The sequence below is a fragment of the Xenopus tropicalis genome, chromosome 9 (assembly GCF_000004195.4).
Source record: "Xenopus tropicalis strain Nigerian chromosome 9, UCB_Xtro_10.0, whole genome shotgun sequence".
Classification (NCBI taxonomy): domain Eukaryota; kingdom Metazoa; phylum Chordata; class Amphibia; order Anura; family Pipidae; genus Xenopus; species Xenopus tropicalis.
In genome coordinates, this window is record NC_030685.2 from 40,194,221 (window position 1) to 40,210,296 (window position 16,076).

Genomic DNA, 16,076 nt, shown 5'->3' on the forward strand with positions numbered 1-16,076 from the left:
CTTAATCACTAAGGTGGTTTAATCTACAGCAGTTATGCTAAAAAGATCAGAATACCAATCACACATTGAGACACAGAAACTGAATGATGCTCCTTTTTGGCCAGTGTTTTGAAAACCCTCTATGTAGTAGACAGAGATTTCTTCACCTACAGTATATTTTTATTTCTAACGCATAAAGATATATTGCTCAAAAAAATTAACCCTGCTTACCGAATCCCATTTTAGCAGCTCTCCCTCTAAATTACTGTATGAAGATGAATCATTATCAATGTCCTGAAGAACTTTCAGCAATTTCTTCTGTTGACTAAAGGGGAAATAAAAAAAAATATCAGGTCAAATAAATTCTACTATATGAAGGGTGTGCTAAAAAGTTCTGTATGCATGGCCAATATACCACACAAAATGAACTTTAACAAGGTTTTAACATAAGGGGAATTACGATAATTATATACTCAAATTAGCAGACAACTTAACCAATGAATTTGCAGTTTAATGGCCAAGACATGGGGGCAAAAAGTCATCTAACCTGATATCTGGTCTTGGCATGATACTGATTGGACTGGCTGAAAATGATTGGATAAAGACAGCACAAGTCCATAGATGCAGTTCTTTGCAATGGATCGGCAATATGCATATCCAAACATCTGTTTTTTTTTAAGCAAGCCCACCTTAGGTCTATGAAGATTCTCATTCATCCAGGCCATGATATACAGCATCTAGTAGAATTAAGTCTAAAACAACTGGACTCTCTGAGTCTTCCTGAAAACATTTCACCACCCATCTGAGTTGTTCTTCAGTTAGACTGGTACGGTGGTACGATGCCACTTTGACATCTTTACTTCTAGCAGTTTTACAACAATTCACACTTCCGGCTAAAACCTAACTCACCTAACCTAAGTTCAGTAGGACCATTGTGATTGGATGTCTGTTACTGTACTGCCCTTAGGGCTTAATTGCCAGGAAATTCCCTATAAATCAGTTGAACTGAAGAAGCTGCTCTGATGAGTGGTGAAATGTTTTCACGGAATTCCGAAAGTCCAGTTATTTTAGACTTAATTCTACTAAGTCCACTTTAGATTTCATGGGCAGAATATCTGCAATCTATTTGTTTACAAACCCATTTGACTATAGTAGTCATAGATCAACTTGTATGGTCAGCTTTAGATCTGTCCCATATTGCTGTTGACAATACAAAGTTATATATTTTATTAAAAAAGTCAATACTTAAATGTACATGAGTTAAACCAGGAGGGGGGGGGGCATTTGAATTCACAATTTACAGACAGAACCATGGCAAATATGCATATGGTTAATATTTTAAATCTGTTTAATTCACTTATAATAAAATTCATAAAAGACAAACAGCCATTTTTGGGAACATTATAAATTATTTTATGTAAAATCCAGGAAAACATTATGTAAAATCAGGGAATAGCACCTACTGAAATACATTACCTTATTTTTCGCCGTATAAGACGCACTTTTTCTTCCCCAAAACTGGGGGGGAAAAGTTGGTGCGTCTTATACGGCGAATACCGTATATGTATATGCAATATGCGCTTGTTGCGCACACCCAGCCCCCCCCCGACGACCTTACGCTGCATGTCATAATGCGTGCCGCGACGCTGCACCATCAAGGGCCAATTGTTTCGCTCGTTGCGCACCCCGCCCCCGGACGTCCGTACCATGGGTCCTCTTCCCCTTGCAATGCCGATCAGAAGCGGCTGTGTCTGTGCGGCAGTCCGCAGTACCGAGTGAGTGTCCCCTTGTCTGTGTGCGCAACGTGATCTGAGCCGCACTAGCTAAAAATAATCAGCAGCCTTCAGCCCATGCAAATCCCGGAGCCTCCTCCTGCTGCTGCTGCTGGGGCAGCCAGGCAGTAATCACATGCCTCATGTGCGAGCCCAGAGACAGACAGGGCTGCAGCCCACAGAGGGGGAAAAATTAACACAGCACACAGCAGGATGGCAAGTACCGGTACTTGATAATTAGTATATTATATAGTTCAGAATCTTTTTTTTCTAGATTTTCGTCCTTTAAAGGAGAAGGAAAGGCTAAGTCACTTGGGGGTGCCAAAATGTTAGGCACCCCCAAGTGACTTACATGACCTACCTTGTACCCCGGGCTGGTGCCCCTGTTAGGAGAAAACAGCACCAGCCCGGGGAACCTGTAGACACCACTTCCTCCTTCCTTTGCGCGCTGCTGGCAAAATCTGTGGGTCGGCGCATGCGCAGTAGAGTGAAAAGCCGACTTTAATGTTTAAGTTCGGCTTTTCACTCTACTGCACATGCGCGCGCAAGCGAGGAGGAAGCAGGAAGCGCCAGCAGCTGCCCCGGGCTGGTGCTGTTCTCTCCGTACGGGGGCACCAGCCCGGGGTACAAGGTAGGCGTTCTAAGTCACTTGGGGGTGCCTAACATTTTGGCACCCCCAAGTGACTTAGCCTTTCCTTCTCCTTTAAAATTGGGTGCATCTTATATTCCGGAGCGTCTTATATGGCGAAAAATACGGTATTAATTGGTGGGGCCACAAAAAAAAAACCAATGTAATAAGTGGAAAAACTTGAAATCAGGGTATGTAAAATTGAGGTTTCACTGTATTGGGTTCATTCTCTAAAATGCTTCTGTCTGGGGTTTTGTGGATATGAGGTCAGGGAAGTGCATCTAAGATCCCTTTGATAGTGGCAAGTTACTGCTTGCGGACACTTCTATTCCCTTATTCCAAAAATGAAGAATGTACAGAAGATGGAATTGATCATGCACATTCAGTGCCTTACTGTTTATTAGTTATATAGTAACTGTGCAATTGTGTACATTTTTAGTTATGAACATATGTATATGGTGGTTCTAATACTTACCTTTGGTCAAAATTTTGATAGGCATGCACCTCCCTACATGGTAGTATTTATTGGGAAAAGTGTCTCCTGACCAAACCATTGGTCTACTGGACAGATCCTCATCATAGTGTGGGGTTTACCTTGATGTAGTAAGATGGCTTAACAATTGTATAATCATTTGCATTTGCACTTGCACAGCACAGATATAAATTATGAATAAAACATGAAAAGGAAATATGCAAGCAATATCCAATCCCCTCTTTTGTATATCTGCAGTAAAAATGGCCAGATCAGTTGTACTTCCATTGTATTGGCTTACGTTTTACTTTGTTTAATGTTGTACTTTAAAAATTAAAAATTAAATTGGATGCTACAGAAAATGGCATTACTGTATTTTGAAGCTTTCTGAGTAAAGGTTTTCCAGATAACAGATTTCATACCTCTATGAAAGGAATAGAAGGAATATAGAACTAGCAGTAATATAGCATGGGGTTGATTATAATATTGCATATAATAATCCCAGTAATGGCATATCTAGTGATATATTAATGTGTGGAAATTCTAAATTGACTTCTTAGTAGGAAAGCATGGTTCTGAAGAATTTTGTTTAAACTATGAAATATCAAGCATGTATCTCTTATTGATTAGTGCCATAGCAAACTAAGTTTTTAACAGGGTAATACAATACACTATATATAATACCACCAACGGAGCATTAAAAATTACTTCCAAACAGACACCTTTTCTAGCTCTCAAGTTTGTAGTTCACAACCTTGAAATGAGAGGTACAAGCACTGATGAACAGCCCTAGCACTTACTTCAAAACTTCCTTGCTAGCCAAATATATAGGTCACAGTGATTTAAATAGGGCAATGACCCATGTTTGTCAGAACTAAGCATAATCCACAAGCAGCACTTAAGACACAACCTTACTGGTGTAACTACAGAGGAAGCAGACTATCACAACTGGTATCCCAGAACTCAGAACAGACGCCAAGGGTCCGGTCTCGGCTCACGCTTCTGCCTATACCAGCCACTTTTCACGTCGGGAGGAGCCCTTCGCTACTCGGATGCCACCAGGACTTATTGTCAGAGACCCAAGGAGAGAGTTCTGAGAAGGTAAGGGAACCAAACGTGTAGTAAGAAGAGGGGAACAATTTCGGAGCAGTCAAGGACAGGCCGGGGTCAGCAACGATCAGGCAGCGCAGTACGAAGTTGAAATCCAGAAGAATAGTCAAAACAGGCAAAGGTCAGTTCAGGAAGCAAAACAGGAATAGTCAGGAGTCAGAACACAGCAAAACAATACATAGAACGCACCCAGGAACTAACAAGGAAGTAGACCTACGTTGGGCAATGAACACACGGCAAAAATCGCTTTAAATATTTGAATCTGGCGCCAAAATGACATCTTGAGCGCACCGAGAAAAAAAAAGGCAATCGTGCATGCACGTTAAAAGGGGGACGGACGCACATGCGTGCCTAAAAGAAGATGGCGGGCATCCCCGTTGTCCCACTAGACTACCAGGTATTGTTACACAGACCCTACAGCCACAGGGGAGGCCCGAACCCGGGTGGGGGCATGATTCTTCTAAAGTTTTTCAAAAATCCCCCCACCCGAGCCGCTCTTCTACTGAGCATGGCACCAGCAGGGGCGGGGAGTGGTGGAAGCCAGCTGGCAGGCAGGTAGTGGGGGGAGAGACTGAATAGGCATTGCTGTGCACACCAGGCCCCTCCAAAGATTTTTTTGAGGGGGGGTTGAATTGTAGTTATATAGCTTAACACTCTCATAATGATAAAACCTTCTCGCTATTATTCAAAGTACCCAGACTGATCCTAATAAATCCCTATCTGCATTTGAGAGTAAACTCTGTGGACACTTTGTTCATTGCTCTACTGAATTAGACCCTTAAAACAGATGAATGCAGAATTTACTGCAACAGCCTTAAGTTTCATAATCTCTAAGACAGTAATGATTCAAGTTGTGAACAAGGGGTCACCATCTTGGATTTTGTTAGAAGTGTCAGTGACATTCACATACTCAGTGTTAAGAAGCTTATGGGTCATCGCAAATCATCAATCAGAAAATTAAGTTAACATGTCATAAAAGTTGATGCTACAGAGCTAATTGTTACATTCTGATGCATATTACACTGGTCTATGAACGGTCATGTAATGAGAATCCAAATGAATTATTAAACAGACTTGTATTGTGACTTTTATATTCTGTATATACAGGTATCGGACCCCTTATCCGGAAACCCGTTATCCAGAAAGCTCCGAATTACGGAATGCCCGTCTCCCATAGACTCCATTTTAATCAAATAATTCAGAATTTTAAAACTGATTTCCTTTTTCTATGTAGAAATAAAACAGAACCTTGTAATTGATTCCAACCAAGATATAAGTAATCCTTATTGGATGCAAAACAATCCTATTGGGTTTTATTAATGTTTATTGATTTTTTTGTAGACTTAAGGTATTGAGATCCAAATTATGGAAGGACCCCTTATCCGGAATACCCTTGGTCCCGAGCATTCTGGATAATGGGTCCTATACCTGTACAGTATATTGTAGTTAGTTAGTCCCTAAGCTCAGGTAACCGGCAGCAGCAAATATTAAGTGCTGCAAATCAGAAGAAAAAAAGATGGGGAGCTGGTAGGGGCTTCTCCAATTCTCTCTCTAAAAAAAAAAAAACGGTCTAAAAAAACCCCAAAAAAATATTTGAAGTTCTCAGCTCTAATCTTGTATTTGTAATCTTTGTCCCAGAATGTGATCAGTTAACTTTCCCATATTTAACAATATTGGCGATAACACTTACCTTATTTTCATAAGGTTTATTTTTTCAATGGCTTTGGAAACAACACCTTCATTGTCATCTGAAGAACCAGAAGTCTAAAATAACAAAAATAATTGACCTTTGGGGAAACCACATGTAGAAAATTAAACCGATTTTATAGAATTGTACTTATTTTTTAAATAATTCTGCAGTTTTACAGCTTTGCAACTGCCAGTGTTGCTAATTCGAGGAATGAGGAAGTCATCTGCGTGACAGAATAGAAGGTAAACGGCCCAATTCTTACCATCAACAGTTAAATCATATCCCATAATGTTTAATAGTTAACATTTTAAAATGGCTAATTTAAAAGGACTGCATAGAAGCTTATGTTGTCAAAGGCATATGTTTAATTGGCATTTAGCTATAAAATATGTGCTGTAAAATTGAGTGTATCTTTTGCTTTTTTTGTATATTTATTTTTCTCCAGCAATGCCCTGTGTACACAATAAAGCTTGGCCTCATTATTGAACCCTTTCAGCTCCTTGATTTTCTTATTTCATTTGCTTTAAAGGTGATGATGATTTTGAACATTTCAATTTAGGGGCGTTTCCTAAAGGGAATGTTTAATTTACCTTGAAAATAAATATAATGGTTGTTTTTAAGACAATCAAAGCTTCTAAACACACGCGCACAAAAATAATACAGAGAAATATATAAGAAAATATTCTATTATATCCAGGAAAAGACCTGCACTGATTCGGAGAACAGAATATTATACATATATGTTTTTGGAAAGTACACATTCTGACAAACTCAAAATGGATAAAGATGTCTTTTTACTCCAAACTACAAATCTATATTAAATCAGTGGGTTTCTGAAAATCTTCTCAAAGTTTGAATAGTACAGCATCTTATCACCCACAAGTTCTTAAAGATGGGGTTTAAGAGGTTAGTACGATACCCATTGTAAAAACTATGCACGTTTGCATGTAGATATGCAAAATGCAATAAAATCACTAAAACTGCAATAAAACAAAAATTAACCAGTGATAAAATCTTAGTTCACTAATGTTCACATGATGGGGAACTAAAAAACCACTAAAATCCAAAGTAGTAGAGTAGCCACATGGTTTTCACATGCCTGCTGTTGTCTTGGGCCCCTGGGATAACTTGTCACCCACATCTATTTGTTGTATAGATGCAGGGAAATGAACAGTAGTACTTGAGTTTGTAGAATATTTAACACATGGCACTTTAGCACCTTTATACATAGACTGTAGAGTCTACAAAAATTGGCACTTAAAGAGCAGAATTCTATTTAGAAAAAAAGAATAGTTTATAAGAACCAACATTAATAGGAAATATTATAATTTAAACCATGTATTATATTATATTAATGTGTGTTATGTTTCTTAATACAAACATACACTCACCTAAAGGTTTATTAGGAACACCTGTTCAATTTCTCATTAATGCAATTATCTAATCAACCAATCAAATGGCAGTTGCTTTAATGCATTTAGGGGTGTGGTCCTGGTCAAGACAATCTCCTGAACTCCAAACTGAATGTCAGAATAGGAAAGAAAGGTGATTTAAGCAATTTTGAGCGTGGCATGGTTGTTGGTGCCAGACGGGCCGGTCTGAGTATTTCACAATCTGCTCAGTTACTGGGATTTTCACGCACAACCATTTCTAGGGTTTACAAAGAATGGTGTGAAAAGGGAAAAACATCCAGTATGCGGCAGTCCTGTGGGCGAAAATGCCTTGTTGATGCTAGAGGTCAGAGAAGGGTATTAGTATTGTGTTCCTAATAATCCTTTAGGTGAGTGTATATGTATGTTCTCCACACAGCATGGTTAGAATATAATTGCATTTTAAAAAATACTGTCTCCTCTTAAGGAATTCCTCTGTACATGTGCATATATATATATTGATACATCTAGCACTGTCATCAATATCATATTGTTAATAGAAAAATAAGAATAAAGTAACTGATAAACCATTCTTAGTTCTACCTCCATACCGGGGTTTCCAGTCAAGAAAAATAAAATCATAAAAAAATCTAAGAAATTCTTGCTTCAAAAGAACTCTATGTAGAACAACATTCCCGTAGGAGCTTTCTGAATAAAAGATTGTCTTGATAATAAATCCCATATCTGTATATACATACACACACATACAGGATACATACCATCTTCTCAATTTCACCAGCAGTAACAGCTCTGGTAATTGCCTCGTTTTCATTGTTAATGGCATCTATAACTGTTGACACGGAGGGTTGAGAATCTTTATTTTCTGAAATACTTTTTTTGGCAGTAGGCAGTAGTCTCTCCTGACGACTTCCTGGTCCTAACAAAAAAAACATAGTTTTATAAATGGCTCAGAAAGCTCTTCACTTAATTTTTCAGGATTCATTGAGGTCTGGCATGGTGCCAAGAGACTGGCGGATTGCTAATGTGGTGCCGTTATTTAAAAAGGGATCCCGTTCTCAGCCTGAAAACTATAGGCCTGTTAGTCTGACATCAGTAGTAGGAAAACTTTTGGAAGGGGTAATAAGGGATAGGGTACTTGAATACATTGCAGTTCACAATACTATTAGTTTGTGCCAGCATGGTTTTATGCGTAACAGATCTTGCCAGACTAATTTAGTTGCCTTTTATGAGGAGGTGAGTAGGAACCTTGATGCTGGAATGGCAGTTGATGTCATCTACTTGGACTTTGCTAAAGCGTTTGATACAGTACCTCACAGAAGGTTAATGATCAAATTAAGGAATATTGGCCTAGAACATAATATTTGTAATTGGATAGAGAACTGGCTGAAGGATAGAGTACAAAGAGTGGTTGTAAATGGAACATTTTCTAATTGGACCAGTGTGGTTAGTGGAGTACCGCAGGGGTCAGTCCTTGGGCCTTTGCTGTTTAACTTGTTTATTAATGACCTGGAGGTGGGCATAGACAGTATTGTTTCTATTTTTGCTGATGACACTAAATTGTGCAAAACTATAAGTTCCATGCAGGATGCTGCCGCTTTGCAGAGCGATTTGACAAAATTAGATAACTGGGCAGCAAACTGGAAAATGAGGTTCAATGTTGATAAGTGCAAAGTTATGCACTTTGGTAGAAATAATATAAACGCAAACTATCTACTGAATGGTAGTGTGTTGGGGGTATCCTTAATGGAGAAGGATCTAGGGGTTTTTGTTGATAACAAGTTGTCTAATTCCAGGCAGTGTCATTCTGTGGCTACTAAAGCAAATAAAGTGCTGTCTTGTATAAAAAAGGGCATTGACTCAAGGGATGAGAACATAATTTTGCCCCTTTATAGGTCCCTGGTAAGGCCTCACCTTGAGTATGCAGTGCAGTTTTGGGCTCCAGTCCTTAAGAAGGATATTAATGAGCTGGAGAGAGTGCAGAGACGTGCAACTAAACTGGTTAAGAGGATGGTAGATTTAAACTATGAGGTGAGACTGTCGAGGTTGGGGTTGTTTTCTCTGGAAAAGAGGCGCTTGCGAGGGGACATGATTACTCTGTACAAGTACATTAGAGGGGATTATAGGAAGTTGGGGGATGTTCTTTTTTCCCATAAAAACAATCAACGCACCAGAGGTCACCCCTTTAGATTAGAGGAACGGAGCTTCCATTTGAAGCAGCGTAGGTGGTTTTTCACGGTGAGGGCAGTGAGGTTATGGAATGCCCTTCCTAGTGATGTGGTAATGGCAGATTCTGTTAATGCCTTTAAGAGGGGCCTGGATGAGTTCTTGATCAATCAGAATATCCAAGGCTATTGTGATACTAATATCTACAGTTAGTACTAGTGGTTGTATTTATAGTTTATGTATGTGAGTATAGATTGGTAGGTGTGGGTTAGGTGTGCTGGGTTTACTTGGATGGGTTGAACTTGATGGACACAGGTCTTTTTTCAACCCTATGTAACTATGTAACTATGTAACTATGTTTACATAAAAAAAATCATATGCAAGGTAAATATATATACATATTTTTTTTTTTTTGACAGTTTTCAGTTTCAACATATTTACAGTAATACAATAAAAAAAAGGGGGGGAAGAGGTGGGATGAGAGTAAAAAAGGGGCTCAGCACAGTAAGAAATTAACTGAGGAATTGGGTGGTAAAAGATGTAATTGCCCTGATGGCTTATGATCTATCCAAGGCCCCAAAATCATTTAAAATTTATCAGGGAATCCACTTATCAGATATACCAGTTTTTATTAGGGAAAGAATTGTTAACCGTTTTTTTCGGGAACATAGAGAGGAAGGAGCCACTGACTTCCACTGGAGTAATATTGCTTCTTAGCATTATAAAATATTTGTACATACCATAGTTGCCCATAGGCAGCATTCCTTTAACATTACGGGAGAGAATATAATGTGTGTGTGTGTTTTATATGTCAATACTTCCCGAGAGTATCTCATTATCGGGGGCATTTGAAGAATACTTGGTAATAAGTACCCACATTATTTAGACATTTAGGTCATAATCTGACACACTAGTGTATAGTTTTGCAATTTTGTTCATATATCTATTTCTGGCTGAGATTATCAGCTGGGGTACCAGGTCTAGAGCCTCCTCCCATATCTCCTCTTTTCATGGATATTGTCATCTATTTTTGCTTAACTATGGCCAATATAGTGGGGCTACCACTCATTAGTATATTATACATGTAAGTTAACACCTTATTTAGGTCCTGCCTCCTTAGATACAATTTGAGACTGGTCTTTCTTAGCTGGAGTGGCCTTTGGGGAAATTCTAAAAGTAAGTTGTAACTGCAAATATCCAACATGCATCCTGAAATTGAAAAGTAATTTCTAACCATGATAAATTGCTTACAATCAGCTTCTGTAGTGATGTCTGCTCGGGCTTTTACCCCCGCAGCTGCTCACAAAACTATATTTGACTATAAGTGTGGTAGTTTCAAGTTTATTGTCATATACAAATAACAATGAAGCATCATTACTGTAATGAAATTGAGGGGTACATTTTGATTATATCTGCTTATTACCCTGGTTGGTTTTTAGGGATTTGTAAATGGAGTCCACCTCTGTCTTCATGGGCATCGTAGGAACCTCTAAATGGCATGCAGGCTAGAGTCTCAAGAGAACCTATAGCTGTGGACCCCAGTACCAGTGTAAATAAATCAGTTAAGACAGCCCAACCCTATTTGTGGAGGTTTGTAGAGTTGAGAGGGCAAGTCTCGTTTAGTCACCCTACCAAAGAAATCCATGTACAACTGAGGCAGGTGTTTTAAAAAGGCACTTGGGGGGGGGGGGATCACAGGGAGTTGTGAAAAACATAAAAATTTTGGAAGATACATTTAGGATATGTATTGTAATGAGAAACTGAGGGAAGCCTTGCAATACCAAATTTTTTGCCTTCAGACTAGCTAACACCATGGAAATATTCAAATGCAGGCCCTCTATGGCCTGGTCTGATCTTATACTAAGACGAGTGGCTAATATATACTAACTATAAATATTCTGTAAATGTATATGGTGTACATTTTGTTTAAAATATTGTTTTATTGTAACAATTGTTTAATTTATTACCCTAGTAAGAGGGGTGAATAATATTATCAAAGTTATATAAAATCTTACAATACATACTAATATTATGCAAACAATCTTCATTTTTTCCTATGGGAAAGAACTTCTTTTGCAAAGAAGCATTTCCAAAATGTAAACATCCTCTTTAATGCCTAAAGTAGGCTACTGTAAGCCTCACTAACTCTAAAGAGTACTTACTCAGAAAGGAGGAATCTTTAGTGCAGAAACATGAAGATTTTACTCTTGGTGTTTTATTTTTCACCATGACAGGCTTAGTAGGGATATAAAATTCTGCACTTTCTTTTCTTTTAGCAGACAAAACTCTCCCATCTTTTTTATCGAAAGCTGTAAAAGAATGGGGAATAAAAAAGCTAAAAATATATCATGGAAAAGAACATATTGCATGTAACTGTGTGGTTACTGGGAAACAGGGAATAGGCAAACAGATACTACATGATCTGGATCTGAGTGTAAATTAAAAGGAGAGTAAGAACATCAAAGGGGATCTAAACTGCCTCCTACTATAATTAAATATCAGGGGGAAAAAGGATAATGTTGTAATTAGTTTAGTGATAGGAAAATAGATGCACACAGAGCATAATATTTTTTGGCATTTAAATGGGGTTGCTGGTCCAAGAAAAAAATAATCTACCATCTTGCTGTAGTGCATTCTTAAAGGAGAAGTAAAGGGTTAATGGTCGGTGCTAATTATAACGGAACTCTGCCCCCCCCGCTTCCCTTCTAGTGAGCACTACACCACCATCTTCTTTTGGCTGGTCTGGGTTGGGCGCGTGTGTATGAGAACCAAAGCCAATGTTTACTAGAGCAGAGATCCTGTGACAGGAAAGAAGATGGTGGTGCAGCACCTACTAAAATACTACCTGGGCAACAACAGAGTTTTTAGTGAAGAAGAGTGCCAGCTTAGGGTGTAAGGTAAGAAATTATAACCACTGTGGTTATAATCTAACAAACCTGCATCCAGCAGTAATGTTCTGTGTCCTTTAAAGAATGAACTACAGCTCCAACCATGCTTGATAATGTAAAAAGTATGCTGGAATTTGTAATCAGGCAACAAAAGAGAACAAATGGTTGAGCAACAGTGTTTAGATCCTCTTGAAGCCAATAAGAGAAAATGGTACAAATGGTACAAAATGTAAAAACTCACTGTTGAACTCTAAAACAACAAAATCCCCAGGAAGTAGCTTCTGATGTCCAAAAGCTTGATGTCTGGACTCATTATCCTGTAGAGATTTAGAAGGCACATCCAACGCTGGAGACTCACTTTTTATCAATTCCTCTTCCACAAAGTCTGCATCATCATCATCATCATCATCTAAGCTGTCTCTGGCATCCTGCTGTAGACACAGACTCATCTCCAGACTCTCCCTTAATGCCTGCAAAAATAATAAAACAGTAATTGTTAAAACATATAAAACAGATGCATAATAATCTAATTGGTATAAGAGGATTGGCAGAGGGCAATTGAAGGCAAGCAGGTGTAAGATATGTGCTGGACAGAATCACAGTTAGATCTATTCTTCACCAGTGTTAAAGGATATGTAAACCCCACACAAAAATGTAATTAGTGAACAGCCTATTGAAATCTATCACTACCTGCCACACTCGTTGTCCAGAGGTTAACAGTAAGGCTAGTAAAGCTGCAGTTTTCCCTTTTATCTCTTAGATTTCCTTCTCCTCCTATAACCCACTAAGCCCCTCCCTCAGAAATTTGGTTTGACTTCTGGCTTGTGGACATGCTCAGTTGTTCTAAACTCATATTACTAAACACGCCCTCCAGTCTAGCAGCCAGTAAAGAGATGGCATTGCTAGTTCACATAGAAACTCAGCTCTAGCTGTTTGTTTCATTTTTTTTCTCCTAACCTCTCCTTTTATCAAAGACAGTTCGGCTTGTGTGAGCCTGTATTCTTGATGAAATGTATGCTGAATAAGGGTCTGTGTGTGTGTATGCTGTTTGCAGATTTAAATGTATTTGATTGTGTATGAGAGGAAAAATGGCCACCGGGTGAAAGCTGCTATTTGCTTTAGGAAAATGTGATGGTGCTGGCAAGCAGAGGGGATATATGCAGTACAAATTATGCCATTTGGGTGGGGGAGACTTGCCCAACTGATATACATTGTAGGCAAATGTAGGCTTTACATGTCCTTTAAAAGGTAGTACAGAATGATCATTTCCAGGAGAAATACCTGGTCTTGCAGAAAGTAAGGCTGCATTTATCCAACTTAGAAAAAGCCAGATAAATGGGTCCCTGGAGCTGAGAAACTTGCCTCAGGTGGCACCTGCCCCAAAGTTGCAAAGAGTGGCAAAACCCCACTCCTGGTAACTTAAATTTCCGTAAATTCGGCTGTGCTAGTGCAGAGAGTGCGCTCCCCCCGGACCCCGTCTGGCACAAGAAAAGGTAAGCACTGGGGGTGGCTCTGGGGCCAGAATGTTCCAGACAACCTAGATGTTGAAAGCCCCAAAAAGGGGAAGAGTCTTGAACAAGTTTTGTTTTAACACTGTTTATGCCTGTTTTATATACCTTTATGTTGGGAACAGTTTGCCTGAAATTAACCTGTTTTTTGCCTAAAAACATGGTGTTCCTTGTCTCTTTGCTCCAGATCCTTCGCTAACCTGCCTACCAAAGCTAATTTCCCCCAAAAACTGCTTATACAGGCAGACAGCTTGTCACACAGAGCTGAATACAGTATAATAACATGACATTTACCTTAACATCACTGGCATCTAAAACCAGTCTTTTTTTCATAGTTCCTTGTAGAACTTTCTTTTCAGAGTCTGTAAAATACTAAATACATAAATTAATAGATTATTAAAACCAAGGAAATTTTAACAAAACAAATGTACATTTATAAATGTTAAAAGTTATGTTGTAGGTTTTTTACTGAGATATTTTTTTTCAATTTGCAAAACCTTCTCTCATTAATTAATGAGCCTACTTTAACACTAAGTTAGACCTTTCTAGTTGAAATTAACCCCAATATTGATGGACAATCTTTGCTAACTTCTACTTTCCAAAGCAACAGGACCTCTTCAAAATTGTGAACACATTTGGATTAACCTTCCCTTTTCAAATAACGATACATATGTATCCATACATCAAACAATGGATTGGACAGTTGTACATCTTGGTAAAAACTAATTTTTTTTCCCAAGTACAGGTATGGGACCTGTTATCCAGAATGCTCGGGACCTGGGGTTTTCCGGATAAGGATCTTTACGTAATTTGAATCTCCATAACTTAAATCTGCTACAAATCATATAAATATTGAATAAACCCAATAGGCTAGTTTTGCCTCCGATAAGGATTAATTATATAGTATATACTCGAGTATAAGCCTAGTTTTTCAGCACCCAAAATGTGCTGAAAAAGTCACCCTCGGCTTATACTCAAGTCGGGTGCCATGGGTCCCTCTAGACTAGCACCCTCTCTCCTTTGTGTGCAAATTAGGCCACCTGCAACCAGACCCTCCAGTGCCCTGGCCTAGGCTCCCACTAAGCAATACTTATTTCCCCATACAACTCCTTCGGGATCGGGTCTGCTGCCAGTTTGCCAATGTGCAATGAGCGTGGGGTACTACTCATATTGTTTTTGGTGATCCTCTTCTCCGCTTATAGAGCTAGTTTACTGGGTTTTTTTAAATAAATATTGAAAAACATATACCCCACTGATGCCTCAATTTCCCACCCTAGGCATATACTCGAGTCAATAAGTTTTTCCAGTTTTCTTAGGTAAAATGAGGTACCTCGGCTTATATTCGGATCAGCTTATACTCGAGTATATACGGTATTAGTTAGAACCAAGTATAAGGTTCTGTTTTATTACAGAGAAAAAGGAAATTTTTAAAAATTAGAATTATTTGCTTATAATGGAGTCTATGGGAGACGGCCTTTCTGGATAACAGGTTTCCGGATAAGGGATCCCATACCTTTATTAGCATTTTTAATTTTTGGCAATTAGTCAGAGATCTGAACTCCCACTCCTAATAAATGTAAAAAAAAAAAAAAAAAGACAGTATGTTACAATGTCCTTTTTCACAGATAAGTCATAATAAAGTATTTCTCTGTTGTAAGAATAAAACCCAGTGCGTAGTTGTCTTAGTAGTGTGAGGTCCAGCTGAGCTATTATAACCTTATAGATTTTTTTTTGTGTCTTTTGTTTAAACTTTAGGTTTAACCCTTTTACTGCCAGCCATTTTGGTCAAAGCGGAACTTGTATTGCCAGACAGTTTTTGAACATTTTGCACTGTTTCACTTTAGGGGCCTTTCCTCGGGGGGACTTTTAGTTTACCAAGGAAAACAATATATCGTTTTTTTCAGAACAACCTAAGCTTTCAAAATATGGTAGAATTTTTGTGTAATTCCAATTCTGTAACAAGATATAGGCTTCTAAATGTCTAAAAATGCAAAAAAAATCAAATTTTCCATAATATAATCACACATACTAGAAACAAAAATTATTTTATGCACGAATATACAACTGATTTGGAAAGTCCCATGTCTCCTGAACGTGCCAATACCAAATATATATAGTTTTATGGAGATTTCTCACTTGTATAGGTCAAAAACTCCCAGCAGTACACTACCAAATTCCCAAAGCACTGCTCCAAAAAAACTGCATACTTTGGATTTCAAGGCCAAAATTCCACTAACAGAAGGTTTATCCCAGAAAATTGTACATTTTTGGAAAGAACAGATTCTGCGGAATACAGAATAGGCACAACTGTCTGTCTACTCCAAACTATCAAGTCGCAATGCTTTCCTAAAGTTATTGGTTTTTATCAAAATTTGTGATTTTTTTTAAAAATCGCTTCAAAGCTTCTAGTCTATAGTATCTTATCTCCTACAGGTCATAAAGTAACCAAATAAAACACCCTAAATATGAATGCCT

General features: G+C 38.4%; 1 protein-coding gene across 1 annotated transcript in view; it reads right to left on the reverse strand.

Annotated features, from left to right (window-relative positions):
• The window catches only part of kiaa0556 (protein KIAA0556 homolog), a 72,578-nt gene that overhangs the window by 32,409 nt on the left and 24,093 nt on the right, over positions 1 to 16,076 (reverse strand). The window contains exons 7-12 of the mRNA XM_002938284.5: positions 13,896 to 13,973; positions 12,335 to 12,563; positions 11,368 to 11,514; positions 7,801 to 7,958; positions 5,652 to 5,725; positions 211 to 304 (exon numbers count right to left, since the gene is read on the reverse strand). Of these exons, the coding sequence (XP_002938330.1) occupies positions 211 to 304; positions 5,652 to 5,725; positions 7,801 to 7,958; positions 11,368 to 11,514; positions 12,335 to 12,563; positions 13,896 to 13,973 (780 nt within the window). The remainder of the gene's footprint in view (positions 1 to 210; positions 305 to 5,651; positions 5,726 to 7,800; positions 7,959 to 11,367; positions 11,515 to 12,334; positions 12,564 to 13,895; positions 13,974 to 16,076) is intronic.